This window comes from Botryllus schlosseri, chromosome 5 (genome assembly GCF_051294905.1).
Source record: "Botryllus schlosseri isolate E-star chromosome 5, Bs_hap1, whole genome shotgun sequence".
Lineage (NCBI taxonomy): Eukaryota > Metazoa > Chordata > Ascidiacea > Stolidobranchia > Styelidae > Botryllus > Botryllus schlosseri.
This window is the reverse complement of record NC_137240.1, coordinates 12,486,972-12,510,883: the sequence shown is the minus strand read 5'-3', so window position 1 is coordinate 12,510,883 and position 23,912 is coordinate 12,486,972. Positions and strand designations below refer to the sequence as shown.

General features: G+C 38.9%; 1 protein-coding gene and 1 long non-coding RNA gene across 2 annotated transcripts; both read right to left on the bottom strand.

The window, feature by feature from the left end:
* Positions 1–373: 373 nt before the first annotated feature.
* LOC145439034 (uncharacterized) lies at positions 374–11,060 on the bottom strand. Its single transcript, XM_080316495.1, has 5 exons — positions 10,903–11,060; positions 5,024–5,343; positions 4,044–4,233; positions 3,010–3,158; positions 374–728 (listed from the first exon to the last, which is right to left on the bottom strand). The coding sequence occupies exons 1-5, from the start codon at positions 10,903–10,905 to the stop codon at positions 578–580; spliced, it is 813 nt and encodes a 270-aa protein (XP_080172621.1). The 5' UTR covers positions 10,906–11,060; the 3' UTR covers positions 374–577.
* Positions 11,061–19,193: 8,133 nt separating this feature from the next.
* On the bottom strand, positions 19,194–23,363 carry LOC145439036 (uncharacterized). Its single transcript, XR_013915076.1, has 3 exons — positions 22,326–23,363; positions 21,722–21,882; positions 19,194–19,629 (listed from the first exon to the last, which is right to left on the bottom strand). It is a non-coding gene; the product is annotated as an uncharacterized LOC145439036 (long non-coding RNA).
* Between the last annotated feature and the right edge of the window lie 549 nt (positions 23,364–23,912).

Below are 23,912 nucleotides of genomic sequence, written 5' to 3'. Positions count from 1 at the left end.
TAACTCGAAATGAAAATAGAGCCTGTCGCAATAATACTTACGTGTGTAGCCTTCGACTCTCTTTCGCGGAGCGCTGGAAAATTTCACCCCCAGGCGCCCATATCCTATTGTTTCCTAACTGAATCAATGATCATGATAGACTTTACAAGCCAAACTCCTACCAAACCTGTCCGTGCACGTTCTAACAATATTCAAGTAAACCACGATCCACTGCTCCAGCATAAATTCATCTTCACATGAACACAAAAAACGCAATCACGAAGCTATCATGAGAACTACAACGGAATTCTACATAGAACAGGCTACAGAATTTAGGTATATAGTACGGTCAAATATAGTGTTTCTCATTGCATAATACATAATCTGTTGAGACTAATAACACTGCGTCTAACATTAGATACGGATGAGCACAGATCAACGGTATTTTTCCGGACCTTAACACCAAATTCACTCATGATCCAACATGATACGACACATGACAATGGATAGTTTTTAAAACATTCTAATATAATCAGATAAACTCGACTCGACGAATGCAATTTATTGATGATGAAACAATTGTTAAGGAAATTGACAATCACGCGGAAAGTTCCAGCTCCACGTTGTTTTGCTGTTTCACTTTGGCGATGCGATGCCTCCTTCCATCAAGATCGTATACATACCACGAGCGCCCAGATTTGATTGCCGACGAGTCGCGGATCTCTTTCTTTCTGGATTCGACGTAATTTCTGCATGTAATGATGCATTCGTGATTGATTTTAAGTTCAACAATCAATATATATATATATTATCGCGGATGTGTATACTAGTGCAGTGGCTCCCAACCTTTTTGTCTTCATTTCCCCACTTCAGATTTATTCCGGGCCTTCATTCCCCACTACCCAAAACTTTTGTCATTACGGAGCATCTATTTGCTTATTTGAGTACACAAGACATACAACCACACCAGTATACGCAATGCAATCGCCTATAACTGCAACATAAAACGTATTGTGAACCGATACCGGCAACCCTCAAAATGTAGCGAAAGCGTTATTCACGTCATTCTGGTCGTGCTTGATGCGTTTGTGGCGCCATGATTGGTTATCCAGAGTTAAAAATGCGTTTTTGTGAACAACACGCAATATAATTTTCGATACCTACATCCCAGAAGAGTTAACTGGTAACGGTAATTGTGCATGTGTCTCCGTAAATATGTAGATTGTAGACTGTCCTGTATATATTGTTCACTAAATGTGTCTATTCCCCACCAGAATTCATTAAATTCCCCACCAGTGGGGAATTCTCCACCGGTTGGGAACCACTGGACTAGTGCTTGCTGCGCGTACAGTAGACATGTTATAATAATTGCTGGGAAAAGTTATTTGCATTGTAAACTATTCGCTCAATTAAGGTCGTATCCCAGCTACGTTAAATATCTCAGTCGCGAAATCATACCTATTCGTATTAAACACATTCGTAGGTTTATCTAAATTGTATGAATGATACCACACGAGTTTGCGTGGATGCTATACCGTTCAAGAATTTTCGCTGTCAATTATTTAATCGACTTCAATTTACTTAATTTAAGAAACAATTACCACCGACATGTCGAGTTGATTCACCATGAACAAATTGCGAATAAATTAACGACGCTAAGTTTTCGTTGGCTTTGATTTTCGTTGTCGCATATTTGACTTGTTGTTACCTAGGTAACGACTTTCCTACAACAATATTGACTTTTGCTGGTGGGAAATCTCTCAAGTCGGTGACATTTTACGGCCACCAAGGTCAGCGAGCTACAACAATAAGGTTATTGTGCGATCCTTCGATCATATGTTTGTTTGTAGTATGTGATCAATAAAAGTAAACTAGAGCTTTTAGACAGCGGGGAGGAATTCCCAGAAACAAAATCATTCAACCATATCGGTCAGTCAATACGCATATCTGATTAGATGATTAGATTAAAATCTTAAAACTTACGAAAATAACTCGAATGCTAATCAATAGCAAAAACCAACGTCAATTCTACAACCTTGGTGGTGTATTTTACAACCTACCCTACGTTCTTCAAAAGCATTATTTATATAATAAATGGCAATACCAACACGCATTTCAATTTCCCTCCGTATTTGCGTTTCCAGTAACATTAGGTGGGTGGCATGGCTAAACCCGTGAAGTATTAAGCTATTTGTGAAGTGCAGACACCATGAAAATAGTGCAAACTATTCTATGCACAATTTATTTCGCGGGGTTTTAAACATTTGGCAGCGAGGTTCCGGCGATCAAATGCAACCCTGAATGGACGAGCATAGTGAGCACAATCACTTAGGCATTTCCATTCTTTGTAATTTGCAGGCGTTGTAAAAGCGTGAGAGCTAACTACATCTTGAGAACTAACTTATTGTATCTTCTGTGTAGCATGTTGCGTAGTAAAGGCATTTGCGTTGCAAAGTGTGAATAAAACAACAATACAAAAAACTGCAAGCAGAATGTCTCGTTATTTCAGCGTTTCATTGGCTGAGCAGCAAAGTACCCGCCCACCAGATCAGATTTTTGCAGAAACTCTTGAATCTCTTGTGAAGTTGTAGTAAATGTATCGTATTATTGTCACCTAGGCGGTGATGTAATCCTTTTAAATAGGTGTCACGTACTATAGCTACGATTCGCCAAATATACTAGAGAAGCCTCGTCCAAAACAGGCCGTTGATCTGAAAGTTTAGCAGCATTCTGATGGAAACAATCCCAATCATATTTTTGTTATCAAATCAAGTTAATGGTAGTATATTTGATCCTTGCGGCTTTCTTAAGTAGGCCTATGCCGATTATAATTTGTCTCCGTTGACTGATGTTACTGTTCATGTTTTAACTCGAAACTCCGCAACAAGCGTGCTGAACATTATACTGCAACTTCGAACTTCTTCCATCGAGATCGAATCGTAAAACGTAGCGCTTATATTGGATTGGATTACACTAAGTACAATAATAAGAATATATTCAAGTACAATTGTGTGATCCAACAAATCGCACCTGTGAACGTCCGGCATAAAATTGAACTGCAGCGGCCGTGGTCTGTCAAGCGTTTGCAGCTTCGTGTTGCCGATCTCGTAATACCTTTTTGGTCCGTCCATTATTGTTTCCGCGGACCGCAATAACATGCACGTGGAGTCGAGTATGCGCTGAAGCATACAAAAAGTTAAAAAAAGGGTAACAAAAGATCGGATTTCAATCTCGAAGGATTAATAATATTAACGATCGTAGGCGAAAGGCGCCTTTGACCCTCCCCTCAATTATTCCCTACTGGGAATGGTGACGCCATATGTTTCTACGTCACAATGGGTTCGAAAACGTCACATGATTGTTGAAATTATTTAGCCCTTTCCCAAAAATGCTCATCAGAGCCCATTCTGGCGACTCCTATATGTGTGTCATTGTCATCTCTATGAGGTAGGCCTAAGTCAGATTTGCAGCTGTTCATTGTAGTCGCTGTAACGAATACACATTTTGCTTCATTCTCGCGTTTTCTGTAAGTTGGTCTCTGCTCAAACGTCACAAATTACAGACTAATTGTATTTTAAGGCCTGCCGCGTGTTACGGCAGTCATAATTTTCAGCAAATCGATCGAATATACGAGATAAAATTGATGTTATAACAGCGTAAACTACGTGAGTAACTTCAGGTATGGGTTTGAGTTTGTGTGAACTCCAAAGTCATCATCGTGGCGTTATATAACAACATAGTTTCGATACGGATATGGCCAAGAACATATAGTGTCACATGATGTAAATATCATTACAACTCCAAATACATATATAGGCTATGAAACATATTTTACAAAAGGGAAGGAAAATATAAGACACCAAACAGTAGGCTACATACTGCCACTGCAATGATTATATGCACAAGAAGCAAAAGTACACAATTTATGGGAAAAGAGTAGTCCGCATTTTGATTCCAATGTCTCCAACCCCACCCTCATTATCTCTGTAATGTTGGAATCTGACATCTTCTATCCTGCGATAATAACTTGAAATCGATCCGTTTTGAAAACCGTGCAAGCATACCTGCTTTTCTGTGCGCGACACAAACGGTGGCGGAGCTCGAACCAAAGTTCGGACTCCGTTGCGAAGAGGTTTCATTTTCCTTTTATTTCGTTGTCCGCCCTCTGTCTCGATTTCCCAAGTTTCGGGTATTTGGTCGCGTTCTTGATTTGCATCCAACATGGGATGGTCCAAATGTAATCGCCGATAGTATCTGTTCACCGCATGATGATAAGCTGGTCATTTTTACAATACTAGGTAATACGCGGTACGTGTTGAAGTGCGGTAGGTAATGTAGTAGTGTGTGTGAGAGTTAGTGTCGGCGGTAATACTCTTTACACAGACGCAATAACTCAGTCATTCTGAATTTAATATATTCGTGGTCGTTCATAGGCGGCGGCGAGGAACCGTGGGGGGCTTGTAATCAATCACAATTACGATTATTATAGAACACACATGACACAACGCAACGCAACGGTAAAAGACAAGAAAGAGTCATCGCGAATGATTTCTTATTATAGCCATGCTTGCACGAAATGCACAGCACATGCACATGAAACATCCACTCACTGATATTAAGCCTACGATTAATGCTCGACTATACGCAAGAGGCAGCATGGGAAATTTGCATACGTGCTTATGACGTGGGAATCTGACGTTGACGCGTCCCTTTTCTCAGATCAGTTTTTAAATCGCTCTCCTTATTCGACTGTTAAATCGCGTGAATGAAATTATATCGATTCAAGAAAACTAATGACCTACGTCGCAGTATATTAGATTACGATTACGTCGAATTTACAGTGCAAATGAAATCTGTACAGGATATTTTATAAAGTAGCCTATGATGCAAACTAAAAGATTTGACAATTTACGTCTTATATTCCGCATGTCGTCGGAAGCAGTAAGAACATATGCAGATTGTACACGTACTTGTACATGAAAAGATTATTTGTCGACTGAATGTAAATTGGGTAAATATTGTCGACTAATATTATCGCATATACCTGTTCAAACGCCTCAAAACTTTCGCTGTTTGCTTGTCATCTTCGGGAATCGGCTTATGTGGCTGAAAGGATTGCAGTTTTGCCAAAACGTTCCGGATCGACGAATGGGAAAAATGGTGCTTCATCGGGATGTCCAAGGGGGTGGACTGTAAGATCGGACGAGGAAGCAAACTTGGAAAAGCCTTCCGCGGTATGTAGGATGGTGACGCATCGAACCCGTCTTCTCTTCTGCGCACGTGAAGATAGAATTTCAGTTGCTTCGTGACTGATTGTAGGACGTCGGTCGACGAACATGCGGTTTTTCCAGCGTCTTGATATTCCTAAAGGTGATGAAATGAGCGTACTTGAATGTTTTTCGCACTTAAGCCTTTTGAGGTGGTCAGAGTAGTCATTGATGTTACTCGAGTGCAACTGTAGTCAGCAACTTAGCACATTTCGCCTATTTGTACTATATACTGTCTCAAGTGGCCATATTTATTAAATAGCCTACACTTTCATTTATACTTTACAGTCTTTTAGGAAGAACTACAGTAAAGTAGAGAGCAGTTTTGGGATCTGCTTGTATCACTTTTATGATTGACATTTTCATGACAACTCCGCAAAAGAGCCTCTGTATTGCGGGAAATGAATTTATTTTGCACTTGAATATATATTGCCCTTTATTGGCGGTGTCGCTGCTCAGTTTACGTTCCTCACGAAGATGCACCGTGCAATTTCGAAAGTGCCCCTGACCACATCCTATTAACTGCTAAAAGTATGTGAGATATCTACTAAATGTACTTTAATTACTGGAATACTTCTCATATCTACATATTCTACTTCCATACTAGAAGTAGTGATATGTCTTCTAAATTGCTACTTCGACTTGTAATTGCACAAAAATTTAGGGCCTTGGTTTTACTTTTTAAGTATAGCATCGCTAACTTATCACTGACGACCACCTCTACCCGAATGCAAGTAATCATGCTGTATATTTTTACTCAATTTCAAGTAGTAGAAGTGATGCTTTTTAAAACATGATATAATACTTGAAGTATAACAATGCAAAACCAAAGTGCCTAAAATTACTCGAGTAAGTAGTCTGCATACGTATATTGGGCATAGACATCCCACACTCTTGTTGGTCAATCGCCAATGACAACTTGAAAAGTAAGAAGACATAACCTTGAGTAGACCCAAAATCTCTCATGGCAGTGAGATTATTGGCGCAGTTACGGAAAGTATAATTTGACCGTCTATGCAAGGGTCGGCATCGCCCAGCTGATATGGCAATTTCACTTATGCAAGTGATGCGACTCTATGGACAAGGTACATTCTTCTTAACAAAATATAAAACGTAAAAAGTCATTGATTGTTTCAAAAACGGTACACGTAGAATTGAGAGGAGTCAAAAAATATAACCGCTTGAATGAGCATAGTGAAAGTAGGCAAAACCCGCTGGAGTACATCGAAAAAGTCCCAAGTACTTCGGTACTGGTGACCTTGAATACATCAGGGATATATAGAGTTCTATATATCCCTGGAATACATAGTATATAAATCATGCCGGATACATCTGAGTGGGCTATATTTTGACAACTGAATTATTCTATGCCAACCAGTTGTAACTTACTTTCAACATATACGGAAAAGGGTAAAGTCCATTTAAATTATATAAGATACAAAGCCGGTAACATGTTCCCGGAAATTCGGAACACGTGCGTGATACCGCATGGTGAGCATGTGGTTCCAATAAAGAGAAAGATCGCTATTTTGCGAATAAGAACAAATTATATTAATTAAGGTTCTTTCGAAAACACAAGATACAGGCCAAAAACCTGTTTCGTGGAAATGGGTATACACGTGCTCCTGGCACATGGTATTGGTGTGGTTGCTATAAAGAGCAACGGAAATTGTTATTTTGTTATGGTGTTTACGAATAAGAACCGAATCAGCTGTGGTTCTTTCGAAAACATAAGATACTGTCGAAAACTTGTTCCGTGAAAATGTGAACACGCGCATGTGGCATAAGGTATAGCCTACTCGCGTGGCTTCTATAAAGAGGAACCAATGTTATTTTGGTATCGTATTTTGAACTATACGAACGAACTCAGCTTGAGTTTCTTTTGGAAATATAAAATGGGCTGTAGGAAAAATGTTCCGCGGAAGTGCAAACACGTGCGCATGATACACATGGAATATGCGGGCATGTATATATCAAGAATGAAGATAGCTGTTTCTTGGTACATGTATAGTTCACTGCAATGACCGAACTCAACTTAAGTTTCCTTTAAAACACATGTCTGTAAAGCATGTTCCAGCACGTATACGAAATCCCTAATAATTCACAGGGCCGTGTTCCCAAACGAATTTTGGCAGTTATAATTCAACATGAACATGTTTATGGTAGCCTATGATAGAATTTCCAGTTCAACTTGACTTTCAACTATACACGCTTCATAACCGTGGTTGCAGAAAAAGGAATTCAACTCAAACTGAAATATATCTTGAAACCTTAAAACATCTATTTATTCTTGAGAACTTGTCGTGAAATATCACTTTTCGTGAATCACTTCCGTCGCTGCTACGTGCTAGGCCAAGAATCGGGCTAAAGCGAAATCATGGTGAGTCTATTCTCGGGCACTGGTAGCTGTGCAAGTGTACGTGATACAAGCGCGAAATGCATTTATGACTCTGTGCGAAACTTCTCTAGGAAAGAACCTCGGAGATTCTTTGAGCAGCCACGCAATACTGTGCTGTGAGCGGGAGGAGTGCTTGCGAGACCACGGGGCCGAGGCCGACTCCAGTTATATCATTGTAAGTGGTGTCTTATCAATGGAAATATAGGCATACTGTGATTGATGACTTGGCCTACTACCCTGGCAATATCTTACATAAAAATGGTCTCAACATGGATTTAAAACACTTAACCAAAGATGTAGATATAAGTGTACACGAAATTTATAATTATAACATGGATCTATAGCCATGACGAAGCTAAAAGTGTGCTCTTCTAGATTTTTGATTGTGCCATTGCACCGATATCCTGCTTTGGAACACTCCATTGAAACTGCTACGTCACAAAGAGATTGCGATTTATGAAGCTATACTTGTCCTTCAAGCATTGAAGATGTGTAATACATTTATATGCCTAACGCACCGAAATTTAGTGTTGCGAATTAGCACTGTGACGTCACGTGTTGGTGTAGGTTCACACGAACCCGAATCTTACTTAGAACGAAAAAGCAGTAACTTTAGTAGCGTGCTTGCGATTTTGAACGAACTCAACATAACGTTTGTCATGAACACAGAACATACATGTCGAAAACATTTTCCATGAAAATGTGATCACATGGGATAGCACATGGAATTCGTATATCGTGTGGCTGTCTATATATTGAAACCTGTAGTCAGGGATATATAGAGTTCTATATATTCCTGACTGTAGTTTCAACTACGCAGATATTGGTGATTCTTTATAGATTAATAAACCACATTTTGTGAAGTAAATGCTCATGCTGATAAAAGACACGTGCACGAAACACACACACCCGGTATAAACTGCTCCTAAACTTTACTGAGAATGGGATTGGTCGAGATTGAGGCATCGAAAATATTTCAAAGTTATATAATTGGACAACTTTCTTTCACGAGACTTCTGCGTGTATAGAAGAGAAATAATGTGGGACGAGTAGGAGAAATTTTTTATCGAATTTCGTCGAAATAGAGCAGAATGGACCATTTATGTTAGTAATACGAAACTTTTTTTACTATTCAATCGAGTGTTAAACAAAACATATTTGTGCGTTTGGGGTTCTATGCACCTGCACCCCTATCTCCAAAATCGACTAACCGTTCATTGTAGATTCTAATGTAACGACAGACTTCGGAAACAACATGCGTGGTGTATCTTTATCCCTAAACCATCACCCATTTACTATTCGCAATGTCACGTTTCGCTCAAGATGGATTCAGGCATATGTGATATGCATATGGTCGATTTCACCGGGCCTCGGCTAGTTTCACACACACGATACTTATTGAATAAATTTATGCATGGTTTCCTGTGTTGATATTATATTGCAATCGAAGGTCATTTCATGACAGCAGTTAAGTGCATGCCGTTGCATGTTTGTCTATGTTGTCGCTTCTGATGGAATTAACCACGTAAGAGCAGATTACGTAGAAATGAATAGTATTGATGACGTGGCCCTAGGAGATTAAGGATGCTTCGCGAAGTATAAGTATTTTATGAACGCCATTGACGCTAATTTTAAAAGTTCGAGTCACTTCACATTTCTCATAAGAATAGGGTCATCACTTTCACTCGACTCCCGAATTACCCGCTTTTTATGTTACTTTTGTGGTGTGGACTAAAAAAGGTAATCTTTCCCATCTCTACCCCCGAAATACCCGTCGCGCAGTATTTTTCGATGATTTTCTTGCCAATTCGGGCGTTCGCTGCGTCGGAGTTGAGTTTTTGATGGCATATTAATGCTTTTTCTACAAAATATGGACAAATTCCCAAACAAAGAGGACATTTAAGCGTCCTCCGAGGACACTTTCAATTTAGTGAAAAAAAGAGGAAAAATCTTCTAAAGAGAGGACATATGTTAACCCTATCATAGCTTCCGTTTCCATGTGAAGTCAAAGTATTCTAGGATAGCGGCATGTGGTAATAGCGATTTTTAATCGAATTCGATTACAACGATTACAGCATTTTAAAATAATCGCGATCGACTTCCTTTGTCGAAACAATATAATACCCGTCAAATGAAGCATTTTGATTTGAATATCAAGTAATTAAAACGGAATTCATAAATATATAACAGCGCGGTCCATTCGATTTATCCTGAACCGCTTCTCACAATGTCCTTGTTATGTGATCAGTATGGAATCACTTCTAATTTCGAAGCACTTCAAGCCGATTTTGCCTTCTCGCCCTACTTCCTCGAATGATTATGATTTTAGACTTACTTCTACTTGACAGTTTTTCAGATTTTACTCGAATCTAGGCCTAGATTGCTTACTTCTTTACTTAGTTGTAGTTTTCTACTTCTACTTTTGTAGAAATCACTGCTCTATGATTAGTCAGTCTGTCAATCAATCAATCATTCATCGATATCTTTATTGATATCAAAAACACCGTAAGCTTCGATTCACCAATTGTAATTTCGCCATTCTTTACTCAAAATGTGAATCTGCCATCAGCTACATGCTCAACTCGTATTAGCATGAGACGTAGCGAAGCCGGAAGTGACAATTCGACAGTAAAAAACATTGATATAATTTGATGTAACAAGAATAGTTTCTAAAATTTGTTCCCTCATGATATTGTCTCATATCAATAGTAGAGTAGGCTAATATTGTTTGTTCGCTGTTGAAGGCTCGAGTTCAAGGAACAAAATGAATGAGATCGTGAATAATCGTGATTACTTTCCATGCACTCGTAATTGCATAAACAATGTCACTTCTCCACCCATCTCTGCTTAACCGCGAGGAACATCAGCACGGACATACAATATGCATCAGTCAATTGCTCAACGCATGCATGTAAGGAAACGTGATAACCATGGCAACTATATAAGAAATAGTTTGAAACCGTGCACGGAACAACGGTCACGACGAATCAAGCAGCCGCTCCGCAAACAATATATTTTCGAACTTATAATTTTTAACCTGTACTAGTTGTTGATTACCTATTGATCTACATCAGCTCATTTAAATAATCGTTCCCCTATAGAGGATGACACGTACGTACGTACACCTATAACTCTGTAAATATTATTAGCAATCAAAATATTTCCAGGTACATGAAAAATTCCCAAGGATACGGAATAAAGCATATTTCAACAAGTTCTTAGATGACTCAGATAAGTTTAACCCAAATTGAATCATACCATGTCGAAACTTTCGGTGTTTTCCTTTTCACGGTACCGGCTCTATCCACAATGTCGCAGCCTTAACACGAGCTAATCGTGTTGCCAAAACGTCTCCCCGACTGTTGCCTAAACCTGGCTCCTATTGAATCGGTACGGGAGTCAAATTACACACCGCCTCAAATGATGCAACAACACATCGCTTTCCCAACCTTTCTTCATTTTGGATCAGACGCTCTTTGTTGCATTGTTTTTAGTAAACAATACATTACCGCTCGGGTACGCCTTTCGGACACCGGCTTGGGAAATAGTAAATGAACATTTGCACAATTAGCCTTAAATATATCCTTCGGTGCCAAACTTTTCCACTGCAAATAAACTTGCTTCACGGACTGCCTGTTCGGTGGCTTTTAGGATGTACAATGTGGTGTGCATGTGCAATTGTGCATGTGCAGTGCGTAGGCCTATCATCAGATTGTTTATTGGAGATCGAGCCACTTTTATACTGATGAGCGATACTAATAACGTAGTAAGCAAATGTGTTTCTTGATGTAATTTTGATTCTGATTCTGATTCTCGGCTCATTAGGCCTACCTCAGAACACACATATGAAATACTCTCCTGTATCGTAGCTCCACAGTTAACGTCGTCATATCTCCGTTGCTACATCTGAATGATAGATTCTTTATTCGAACTTACAGGCTTTGAAGGATATGTTAATATATGAGAGGTCCCGACGGCAGGGTAATCAGTCATGATTAACCGCACAATAATTAAACATGTGGATCACGGCTGGTGCGTGCAGCAGAGAAAATTATTGCGACCCGCGAAGAACTGCTAATTTTGAATCGTGCGAAATGGGTCTCAATTTTGGATTGGTCCATTACGTTTGGATTATGCTTAAATGAGCTAAGAGAAGGGCCAAAAACACTAAAATATACATATGCTTGCTTATTCTTGGCGCGAGTCTCGACTTGAACGACGCTTTTATACTCCATCGATGCAGCTGATTACATAATCACAAAGGATCGTATCGCTGCAGCCTGTATTTTATTTTCAAATGTAATTTTTACTCAATAGAACTCTCTCTCTCTCTCTCTCTCTCTCTCTCTCTCTCTCTCTCTCTCTCTCTCTCTCTCTCTCTCTCTCTCTCTCTCTCTCTCTCTCTCTCTCTCTCTCTCTCTCTCTCTCTCTCGCGCATTAATATTCCTTCCTGACAAAATTATTTCAAGAACCAGAAATTGTTTTCGTTCTTAGCGCAATTCCACTTCGGTTATTTATGATTGGTATATGTGTAGTTCTATATCGAATTTAATCGATCAGTATATCCCCATCACCCTTGTCAACTCTTAATGAACCGCACTTCGTCAGGCTCCCCCACCCCCCCAAAAAAAATGTGACAAACCAAACTTCTGGGGGGCCTCGCCCCCGAGACCTCCAACCAGGATAAACGTTTTACCGCTACTAATCAGCGAGATACGTTGTACTGTTCAGTGAGTCAGCTTTATGTCGGTCAATATGATCGGGAATTACATATAGATTGCTATCAATTTTTATCCTCTCTCTGCTCACGTAATCAGACTTACCAGTAGAGCTGGGTGAGGTGTCTTGTCCCGTAGATAATAATTAAACATATTCGGCCGGACGCGTTGATATATTGACTTCGTTATATGAAGTTTTTTTCGTGACCTTCTGTCTGCTATGACAAAAGATATTGAAATCGCCCAAAAGTACTAAACTAAAAGACCCACACGATTTCAAATTGGTATTTCATCAGAGGCAAAATTTTTTTTCTGTCGAATGGTCTTATGGGGTTCAGATTGCCAGGACAGGAACATTTGGCGCCAGCTAGGCGCCTATGGAAAATCAAACATATATGTATAAACGTCGAAGTTTTCGGTCGATAGTCCTTCTCGGCCAAGGTTTTCCCGCTGCAGATCGTTCGGGCACACTTCCCGGAGTAGCATGTTACACATGGCGTAAAACTTCATATATATCTTGGGCGTCATGGTGCGGTAATGGCCGACGCCGAAATGCCTATTTCTATAAATCATGCGCTATATTCTTGCGAAAGGGTACGCTATAATCAAGGTATTTGGCCATCTGGTCCGCGTAAGCCAGTGGTTCCCAACCTTTTTCATCTCGTGCCTCCCTTGGCCGAAATTTAAGCCAAAATTCCCCCCTTAGGAGAAATATGCCCGAGGAGTAAAAAATGGTCATTTTTACCGCGCTAACACCTGTTGACTGAGAGAATAAGACGGGCGGTGCAGAGTGGTTGTTTCTAGCAAGGCTGTAACAACACTTTGTAGACCTCCAAAAACAACGGTCTTGGTCCCAATCAAACAAATTCTGGAAGACTTGACTCGACAGACCCCCACACTTCCATTTGTGTTTTCGGCTTACCATGCACCAATCGCTAATATAACTGCTGTGAAAAACCAGCATGCATAAATTTACTGGTCTCGCGATTTTTTCTCAAGTTTGCGTATGCATTTGGCCAATAATATTGGTACTTTCATATAAAGCAGGGTTGACCAGACTCGAGTCGGACTCGAGTCACCATTTTCTGATGACTTGACTTGACTCGAGTCATTTTCTCAAAATACGGAAACGACTCGACTCGACTCGAGACAATCTTTGTATTGACTCGACTTGGACTCGAGTCATTGTGGATGACTCGAACCAAGCCATATGACTCGAGACTATAAGACAGCCAATACAGACATTTCATTGTAATTTTGAAAAACAGTAAAGTGACCACCCTATTGGAATTTCGTCTAATGGTCCTGGTACTTGAAAATGCTACAAGAAACTGCTCAAAGTGAGGAAAATTAGTATATTATAAATCCAAATCATTCAATATCACCAAACAGAGTCATATTTTGTGATACGATTGTTGATATACAATGTTCTTTCCGAATCTCTACTAGTTGCTGACGATTACCGCTGACGAGTGTCAGCCGAAAATATTCGGGTTCATTTCAATATGAATATACTATCCAAACAGAGTTATAAAAAGTGGGTTTCACAAGACTTCAACTGGAAACTGAGCAGTCAGCACAATGACTTGGACTCGGACTCGAGAGTCATAATACCATGACTAGGACTCGACCCTCTGCTCGGTGACTTAGACTCGGACTTGACTCAATGGTGAATTGAAAATGACTCGACTTGACTTGAGTCAAACTATGAAAGTGAGACTGACTTGTGACTCGGAGCCTCGTGACTTGGTTACAGCCCTGATATATAACATACACGTGATCAGATTTCCTGTTGGAGCTCATTGAAATTTAGGGCACCCATTCCGTTTCGGCAACATTGCACCATGTTTAACTTGTCTTTTCTTCGATCGGGTAGCTGTTCACTAAAAATATAGCGAGGCTAGTAATCTCTTTGACTTGAATCGATGACTTTGGAATATTTTGACACTGTCTAAAAATGTTGACTTGAAAATATAAGATAAATACTTTCACTAGAAGCCTTGTTGTGATAGACTCGGCACGACATTTGCTCGCTTAGGATATAGTTGATTGGGAGGCCGTCGCTGACCTACAAAATTGTCTTGCGAACTGCAGCACATCTGAGCTAGTTAAAAACAAAACAGGGGGGGGGATTCGTATGTGAAAAAGAGATTTTAGATAACATTTGAAGATACTTTCAGCAAAAAAACAGCCATAAGTAGCATACGTTTGGATATAACTAGTTGACTACATGACAGTTCGGACATGAACAATTTTGGAAATCCGTTACAATTCCAAAGTGGAATTCCTCCCTAAAAATTGCAAAATTCCCCCCAAGGGGGGAATTCCTCCCCGGTTGGGAACCACTGGCGTAAGCATTGTCTAGAAGAGCCTAGAAGTCGGTTGCATAGGGCTGCACACAATGATTCGAGTAATCGAGTCTGATATTCGTGTATTGATTTTAGTGATTAGACTCAGCTATAGTGAGAGATGATCTTTTCGAGTACTGGAATTATAAGCTTCCTAATTTATCAACGAGAATTAGGGTTTCGATACTACATGGAGTCGCCATTTTCGGACTTCAAGAGTCATACACGCTACGGTTCAATAAAATTTGTATGACCTTTGTGACGTAGCTCTTATGTATTTGATTGCCGTTCCGCAGAGCTGAGCATGGATTAGGATTAGGATTTGAAAAAAACAGGATTTGTGAATTTTTGTCGGATTTGGATTGGATTAGGATAAGAGATTTTTTTCTGAACGGATTAGGATTTGGATTGGATTTACCGATTTTCTGAAAGATTGATATGTCGTGTGGCGAGCAGAGTTGGATCAATTACAATATTTCAGTTCAATTACAATTACAATTACAATTACTTTCATGAATGTTTCAATTACATTACAATTACAATTACTTCATGCTAAAAATATCAAATTACAATTACAATTACAATTACTCCTTGCATGCTTCAATTACATTACAATTACAATTACAATTGCTGCTGTTGAACATGTAATTGAATAATCATAAATTCAACCGTGCTCCTTGACAACCGTAGCGTCGTATTTAACAACAATTCAAGTCTAGTTCAGATTGTGTGGTAATAAATGCGTTTATGTGCGTACATAGTATGCTATGTGAGATGTCATTGTGACGTAATATAAGCGTGTTTTGTATGCTTGGTAATTATGGCTCACGTAATTGGAAATGTAAAATGTTATTTACCTAATTTCCTATGGGTTAGGATTAAGGATAGGGTGCAGTATGTCGTTGAAAAAGTATTATAACATATGCACGTGTTGGATTTGCGTATATAGTATATAATAAAAGAAATAATATTATTTTTATCGAGGGACGTAGGAATTAGGATGAGGAGTGAAAACAAAACCGTGCTTTGTCAGATAAGACGTTATATAATATCCAGTGGTCTGGTTAGTTAGCCAGAAGAAATAACGATGCAGCATCGTGATCTGAAATCGTATTGTAGATTGCCAACCCACGGATAGATGCCCAAGATGTTTGTCACGGATGAATGCACCGACAAACGTACTGCAGAGCCGGCTAAAACCAGCAAACTTTGTGGTCCTAGAGCTGGCGATCCATGCGTTCAAATTTGATGCATCTGTTCTTTATCGTAAGCTATTGATGTACTAATTCCGAAAATACAAAATAAAATCTCGTCAGGGCAATGTAACTGCTCCAAAATAGCCGTTTAAGGCCGACTGTTCTGAAAAGTGAGAGCGCTGCAGCAGCATGACCACAACAATTACCAATTACGCCTAGCGATTGTTCAGAACAATGCCGATTCCCAGACTTTCACGACTATTTTGGGATGGTACCATTGCCTGGAAATATACTTTTATTGCGGAATCAGTGCGACACTAGCTTTCGATTAGGACCATACATATCAAATTTCGACGCTTGGATCGCCAGCTATGGGAATATCAATTCTGCTGCTTTTAGCCGGCTCAGCAGTTCGCTTCTCGGCGTATTCAATCGTGAGTCACGTGTTGCGAATCCATCCGTTGGTTAGTAATCTAAAAATTGTATACAATGGCAGCCTAGGCCAGCATAGCGGTAAAAATAGAAAAAAACTTCGCCCGCAAGGGCGCAGTCAAGGGCTTCCGCGAAAGGATCCACCAAATTCCTTGTCGACATTTAAAGAGAATGCATTATAAGTCAATTAGTTTATATGTGCTTGTCAGGTCTCAATAGCAATTTAATGTAATTGAAATTGTAATTGAGCAAAATTTTTGTCAAATTACAATTACAATTACACAAAATAAAAATGCTTCAATTACAATTACATTACAATTACATTGTAAAATGTAATTAATTACATTCAATTACAATTACAAATTACAATTGATCCAACTCTGGTGGCGAGTGGCGACAAACTTTATTCAGATCAGTTAATAATGTACTTATGGTACACTACACTATGATATACCTAGTTCCAATGAGCGTAAGAGGTGCAACCCTATGCCAAGTTATCTTAAATCAAGAGGATTGTTGGTTGAATTTCCTTGCATAAATTAGCATTTCTTCTGAATTTCGAGTTGGAATCGGATTAGGATTAGACACCGACTTGAATATGCAAAAGTTCTGGATTTGGATTTGGATTAGAATTTGAAGCTTCGGATTTGGATTGGATTAGGACATAGAACTTTCATCTCCGCTCATCTCTGCCGTTCCGTTCCGCCAGCGTGTACAGCGTGTACACGCTGGTTCCGCTAGGGAAGATGGTTCCCGACCTGTGGTTCGCGTACCACTAGTGTACCGAAGGTCTTCCAGGTAGTACGCGAGTAGATTCTGTTGTTATTTCGACCAAGGGGAGTTATTAGTTCAGGTGGAGTTGATTTTGAGTTTCTTGCAGTCGTCATCGTCGTGGGTAGTGGTAACCACACCAATGACGGCCTACTGGAAAGAGATCTGGTCGTAAAGCATTTGGGTGCTTGCTTACCTAACCAAATTCCAATATATTTGACCACAAGAATTTCAAATGGATACACTGCAGAAATAATATTATGCGCTGGGTAGTTTCTTTTCTGTTTCGATGTTTTTGGCTGCTCAACACGGTGGAAGCATTTTTGACCGCCTTTGGCGCGCGCAACTTATGTAGGTGGTATGCGAGCACTGCATACAACCTCGAAATGGTACGTGGGTGGGAAAAGGTTGGGAACCACTATCTATAGCAAACAATCAGTAATCTAAATTGGACTCGACGTGAAGTTTATATATTTGACAAATCAAAATTGCTGTCGTGCAGGCAATCAATATCCTCCGCTAATTCGCTTTACCCGTCATATCGCGTGCTTTGAAGGCTGAATTAAGTGTTGCACAACACGTTGATTAATCGCAGAGAAAAGCAGACTTGGCGGGGCCTGGGTGACAATGCAATTTTCAAATCATCATTGTCTTCCTAATCACAAGCGAGAAATGAATCCCTTTTGAAGTGATGTTCACGTTTACATATTCGAATCAGACATGGGGTGATTACTTCATGAATGTAATCGATTGCGATTACGATTACTCCTGAATCACGCGATTACGATTACGATTACGATTACAGCAAAATCAGGAAGTAGTCGATTACGATTACGATTACATTGGAAAAGTAATCATGATTACTCACGATTACATTGATTTTGCTTCTTGGAACTAATCTTATAAGATATATTGGAATACAATATAAGAATTGCGATGAAAAGGGCTAATGAGATAAGAAGTTTTTTTTTATAAATGAGCGTCATTTACTTGTTACGTTATAATGTATCCATTGCTCAACTTTATAGGGGACGATTTATCGCTCCGAACGATTTGAAATCTTGCCAGGCCCGTAACTGCCGCACCCCAAACTCCCCAATAGGGTGGGGAGCGAGCTCGAAGGAGACTCAAAAGTATTTCGTAAACCATCGCATAAAGTATTTTCGAGAGATTTGTTAAACTTCAAATTTTTTTCCAGCTTCGAGATTTAAATGTCTCTAGATCAGTGGTTCTCAACCTTTTTGTCTTCGCGGACCCCCTCAGATTTTCGTTCAAAATTAGCTCAATTATCGTGCAACCGTCATCTGTCTCGGGCAAATGTAATAATAGCTGGCAAGTGATAAACACTAACAGCACACTATATATGCAGCACACTCTTATTATTTCGAAAGGAATTTTCCAGCTGTATTTATTGTCTTGAAAATCCGCGTCTTCGATTTGATATGAACGAGTGCCGAAAGTCCATCTCGAAAAAGATATATTGGTGGCGAATAACGCGCAACTCTATCCGACGACCAATTCCTTAATTATTTAATATAGTTGTACCTACGGTTAATACTATTTTATTCAAATCCAAATTTTTTGATATCTATAACTTCGCTTTCGCTGGTTGGAATTGAGACAAATTTGGCTATCATTGTTTTTATAGACAACCGAACAATTTCGTGGGGTAGACAGAAAATTTTGAATTTTCTTATTCATTTTTTCTATAATAAATATAAAAACTTTCTTCTCCTGTAGCAATGCGGCTACTGGTTGGAATTGAACCAAATTTGGTGTGCAGGCTTCAATTAGGTAACCTCCCAGCAAACACCCGATGTCCAGTTGACTTCCTGCGGAAAAGACGCAGGACGCCCAGTGTTACTTCCCTGGAGTGGATTTGTCGACTACTAGAAGCGTCCTAAACACTTCCTGAGTTGGTCTACTATGGACGTGAAGCGACTCCATATGGACTCATTGGATCTGCTGTGAACGTGACGTGACTCCCTATGGATATGTCATTTACCACCTGTTCTATTCCTCAGGATTACCATATCAGGACTCCCCTCCTAACCTGGTGCAATTACATGGAATTCAACATCATATAAACTAACGAACTGTTTATATTGGGTTATTGTAAAACGACAATTGCAAAATACAAGTACAACATTAACTAATGAACTATTACTGGTAAACAAAGTTCAGGCTTACGTGAAAAATCGATCAGGAAATCACTACGAATAAATGTGTCAGTGGGATTTTGCATATAACAGCAAGTTCTAAGTCAATTTTATATTACCATTACAAACATTTCAATTGAAGTGCATCATGAAATTAGAAATAAACGTGTCACATGACTTTGAAAAAGTACAACTGCTAATACAACTAAAACATGGAAAAGCATGGAGCAATCATAAGTAAAATTTACATTGCATATTATAAAACGATGCATCATTTGCACCGCATCATGTTAAGAGCGCGAGTGCGTATTCGCAATAAACTTGGTTGCAACAACAGTTTTCTTCTTGGTCTTTGTTTTGCCTTAAACATATACAACAATGTCAGCAAATCATTTGTAGAGCCACTCTGCTGACATAGCACATGAAATTTGCGTCAGAGCTGCTTCAATTTCTATTCCCTCATGCATTAATTGTGATCCGCTACTTCTACTTGTGCTGAGTGATAATTTATGACGATACTACAATGTCTACTCGAGTACGGGAGCTTCTGACGTTGTGATACAGAGTATGAAACCCGTCAATCAAATTATATTGTGGAAACACCTCAAGTACATACTTCAGTACTTTCCAGAACTTCTACTTTACCTAAAATAGTTTTGACAAGCCATGTATATCGCTGCTTGAGTGCTTGAACCCGAGTAGAAATACATTGCGTTACTCTTACTTGTACTAGACTACTGACGCTACAAATATTTCTAATTGAGTGCTGAACATGATTGCTTTCCTTATCTCTGTTTAAAGGCATACAACTACGACATTCCTCAAGTCTCCATATTTTGACCATGTCGACACTTGGAAGTAGTTTGATGTCTTGTAAATCGCTATTTATACTATTTAGTACGGTACTAACGATGAATACTTTGACCACCTTTATTTGGAACTTATCACCTACTACAACTAGGGCTTGCCACGAATCTGAATAGAGCAACGATAAGTCGAAACAGATGATCTTTTAGGGTACATAAATTGTATTCAACAAGAATTAGAATTCCGATTCTATGTACCACTGCGAGGCCTAAAAACATAGATTCGTCATATCGCAGAACACGGCACATGTAGGACGTAGCTACGCACGATCGTGTGAATGACAAATGTATTGTCTCAAAGTACAATAAAATAGGAATTATCTTAAATCTAAAAAACATTCTTCGATATGATGTAGAGCCGGTATTCATTTTCTTCGAATTCGCATACGAGATAGATATTTCAACTTTTCCTTGTTCATAATGTTGTCACATCATATAGAGCAGAGGCTTCAAATTCAAATGTGGTCGCAGGTCAATTTCCGGATTTTTGACGACGCAGCAAGATAGGGATATTCAATGTAAAATTTCCATGTAGGCCTTATTTGACGGGAGCTTGCAGACAGGCATTCCACAAACATCTCGAGAATATGATTTACTATTATATTATTCACGTTTGACACGAAAAAAATCACAGTTTTGAATATTTAAATAAAATTATTTTTGTGCTGGGCATAATTTGTTAAAATAATGAGTTATAGAGATGATGCAATAGGATGCATCATGACATCATCAAACTCTGGGTTATACTATTTCAGTTGGTGGACCTTTGACGTGTCACAGTTGTATTTTAAAATCTACTGAAATTTGATCTGGTATCAGAGCATTTGAGCGGTGTAGCCTAATCCGGGTTTTGATATAGTCGTGATAAGTAGGCTGTTGCTACTGTCATTACCAAAGTCAAATTAATTCAGAATTAGATGTTGGCTTCGATTATTATTGGAACATATCAACAACTTTAGCCATAGTAATAGCATTGTTTCTTAGCCTTAGCGATCGCACACTTCATGCTACTCATAAGATTTCTAGCAGCCCAAAATTTATTTTCAACACAATTTCTGATGGTACCTAACTACCTATATTAAAATCAGATAGTCAATTCACATAAAATTGCGCATAGCACGAGAACCACAGCATATAGGTCTAATTCCACGATGCATATCGTACCACAAAAGGGTCAACGGGCCCTGTTCAAGAACCCCTGGGATAGAATAGAGCACAAAATCTTCTTTTAGAACTTTTTACTTCATTTTGAAGTGAATTTTACAAGCCTGGTAAATGGCTAATTGTACAGTAGAAATTCAAGGCGTTGCAACTATTTAAACTCCGGTGCAAACAATATGTACTTTGACCACCAACTATGATTAAACGCTAAGAATGCCTACGCAACACCTCGACCAAATCTACTTTTTCAAACTTATTATTTGTATACTTTTCAGAAGTCTACTTCCATTTCGAGTAGATCTAACGCAACTTTAAAGTTGTTACCTCTAGGTGTGTATAAATCCATAACATTACATCTACTTCAGTTCAAAAGATGATTACTTTCACAGCCTCTGGTTTCCATGAAGTGTATTCAATGTTTTATACCTTTTGACTTTTTCATGAGGATGACGCAGCACCGATTTTACAGCAACGCTTGTTCCATGTGGCAGTAGTTCTTCCGAACGTTTTTGGTTCCAGTCATCAAGACATACTTTGTACAGTGTTCTTGACGTTGTTGAACACTATCAATTGAAGACATTGCCGATCTAAATAATCAAAGATATTATAATGTTTGTAGTGAAGCCATTTGTCAAAAAGCCAAGCCAGGAATCTAGAATATCCTGTAAAAAAAAAGACAATGAAGTTCAAGCTGGACCATTCGCACATTCTACTCACTACAATGACTAATCAGTAGGGCTGAGCACATTCGTATGGTTACTCAAATCTCGAACGAGTATCAATTCTTATGATTCGAGCCAAGTATGTGACTATTTTCAAGACAGCCTACTGAAATTACACGCTCTGTGCCACTATAACAATGCAGTTTATAATAAAATTATAGTTCCACCCAGCACGTTTTAGCAGCCCGATTGCGAACCACCGTCAATTGTATATTTCCGCATCATCGATGGCACTTTTTTCAGGGTAATAAATTGCTAATTAATGAAATATCATAAATCATCATATATAGTTCGTAACTTCAACTTACATAATTTAACATCTTGATCCATGAACAATGCACCACTGCGGCGCCTTCCTCTGAAGTTTAGAACTACATAACATTGCCTGTTCAATATCTAGTCTCCTGGTAGAAATGAAGTAACTTTGTATACACAAACACAGATATGTCCCATCCATATATAGTAAGAATCCATTGATAATAAGGTTGTGTTTTCTTATCGACGGCAAGATGACCATGAGCAATCAGCCTTCCTTAGGGCCCATCCATAGCCTACTTTTTTGATACTGCTGCAATGTAGGCAATGTTTCCGTGTATATATACTAATATCGAAAGTTATAATCAAGCAATAAAAGTATGCACGGAGGCCGTGCCAACATTGCGGTAACATTGCCAACAACCCGTCTGCACCAGGCCATGAACATGTTAAGTTTATAGAGTTTATAATTGGTTTAGTGTTTGAGTATCCTTTGATTAGAGCGAGGTTAAAGATGGGCTAACAAACTATTATAATGTTGTTCCTAAAATACCCTAAATATAAACCAATATTGCCAAAAATTCTTACATGTTCAATGAAAGCCTCAATTATTTTATTAACGCTATTATAGATGGTTATGGTTATATCCTGTTGTGGACACAAAAATACGAAAATGGATGTTAATGTGATGCTACAATCTTCATGCATCCACAAATTCAGCAATCTCACATTCCATAAAGGAACATTCCACATTTCTGTAAGCCTATACATAACATTTCAAAATTCAGTATATACCGATATGTTATAAAATACCGGTACATTACTTTATGCGGCATCTGGTTTGCTGATTGGGTCCTGCAGTCCTAGGAAATCCTTGTAAAACTTTTCACAGGATGCACATGAAATGGCAAGTTATTGCTTGTGAGATATTATGGAACAGAGCACAATAAATCAGACTTCTATGATCAATACATTATCATATAGTATCAAATGTAGCCTACTACAAGAATTATCGGCTTGCATGAGTTACCGATTAGCAGCGGGTCGATCAATTCCGTCTGTAGGTGATATTACAGCCATGTCACTATAATCATATAATCGAATTCATTATATCGCATCTCAGATGACTGTTTCAATGATGTGAGTCCTAAAGTTTTGGTAATTAGGAAGCGGAACTGGCTCATGCTTTTCCTAATTAAAAATAAATAAAAATTAGGTTGTCAATCATTTTACAAGTTTAGATGCTTCGCGGACCCCCTGAAAATACTTCACGGACCCCCGGTTGAGAACCACTGCTCTAGATAGCTTGATTTGGAAATGCATACCCCTCTCAAGAAAAAGCGTGCATAATTTATAGGAATAGGTAGGGTAGCATTTAAAATAAAATCAATTTAAAACAAGGCACTTGTTAAAAGCATGTTTTTTATTGTTTTTTTTTAGCCATGACGTAACGAATATTTGAGTGTGACGTCACAGTGGGTTGGCATTGGCAATAGAAAATAAAGGGTAAATATGACTCCTTTGACGAAAAGGGCTTCCGATCACTGTCATAAACAGACCAAAAATATCTTTAACCATGGGACTATATCGGTATGCAGTATTTTTTACGGTCGGCGGTCATCATCGAACACCCATTCTGT

Bases quoted from the DNA above. Each gene is read 5' to 3' on its own strand.
- LOC145439034 (XM_080316495.1), bottom strand. The intron at 4,234-5,023 runs GTATATGCGATA...TGCGGTGAACAG, and splicing joins GTTTTGAGGCGTTTGAACAG to ATACTATCGGCGATTACATT. The intron at 729-3,009 runs GTGCGATTTGTT...CATTACATGCAG, and splicing joins TTTATGCCGGACGTTCACAG to AAATTACGTCGAATCCAGAA.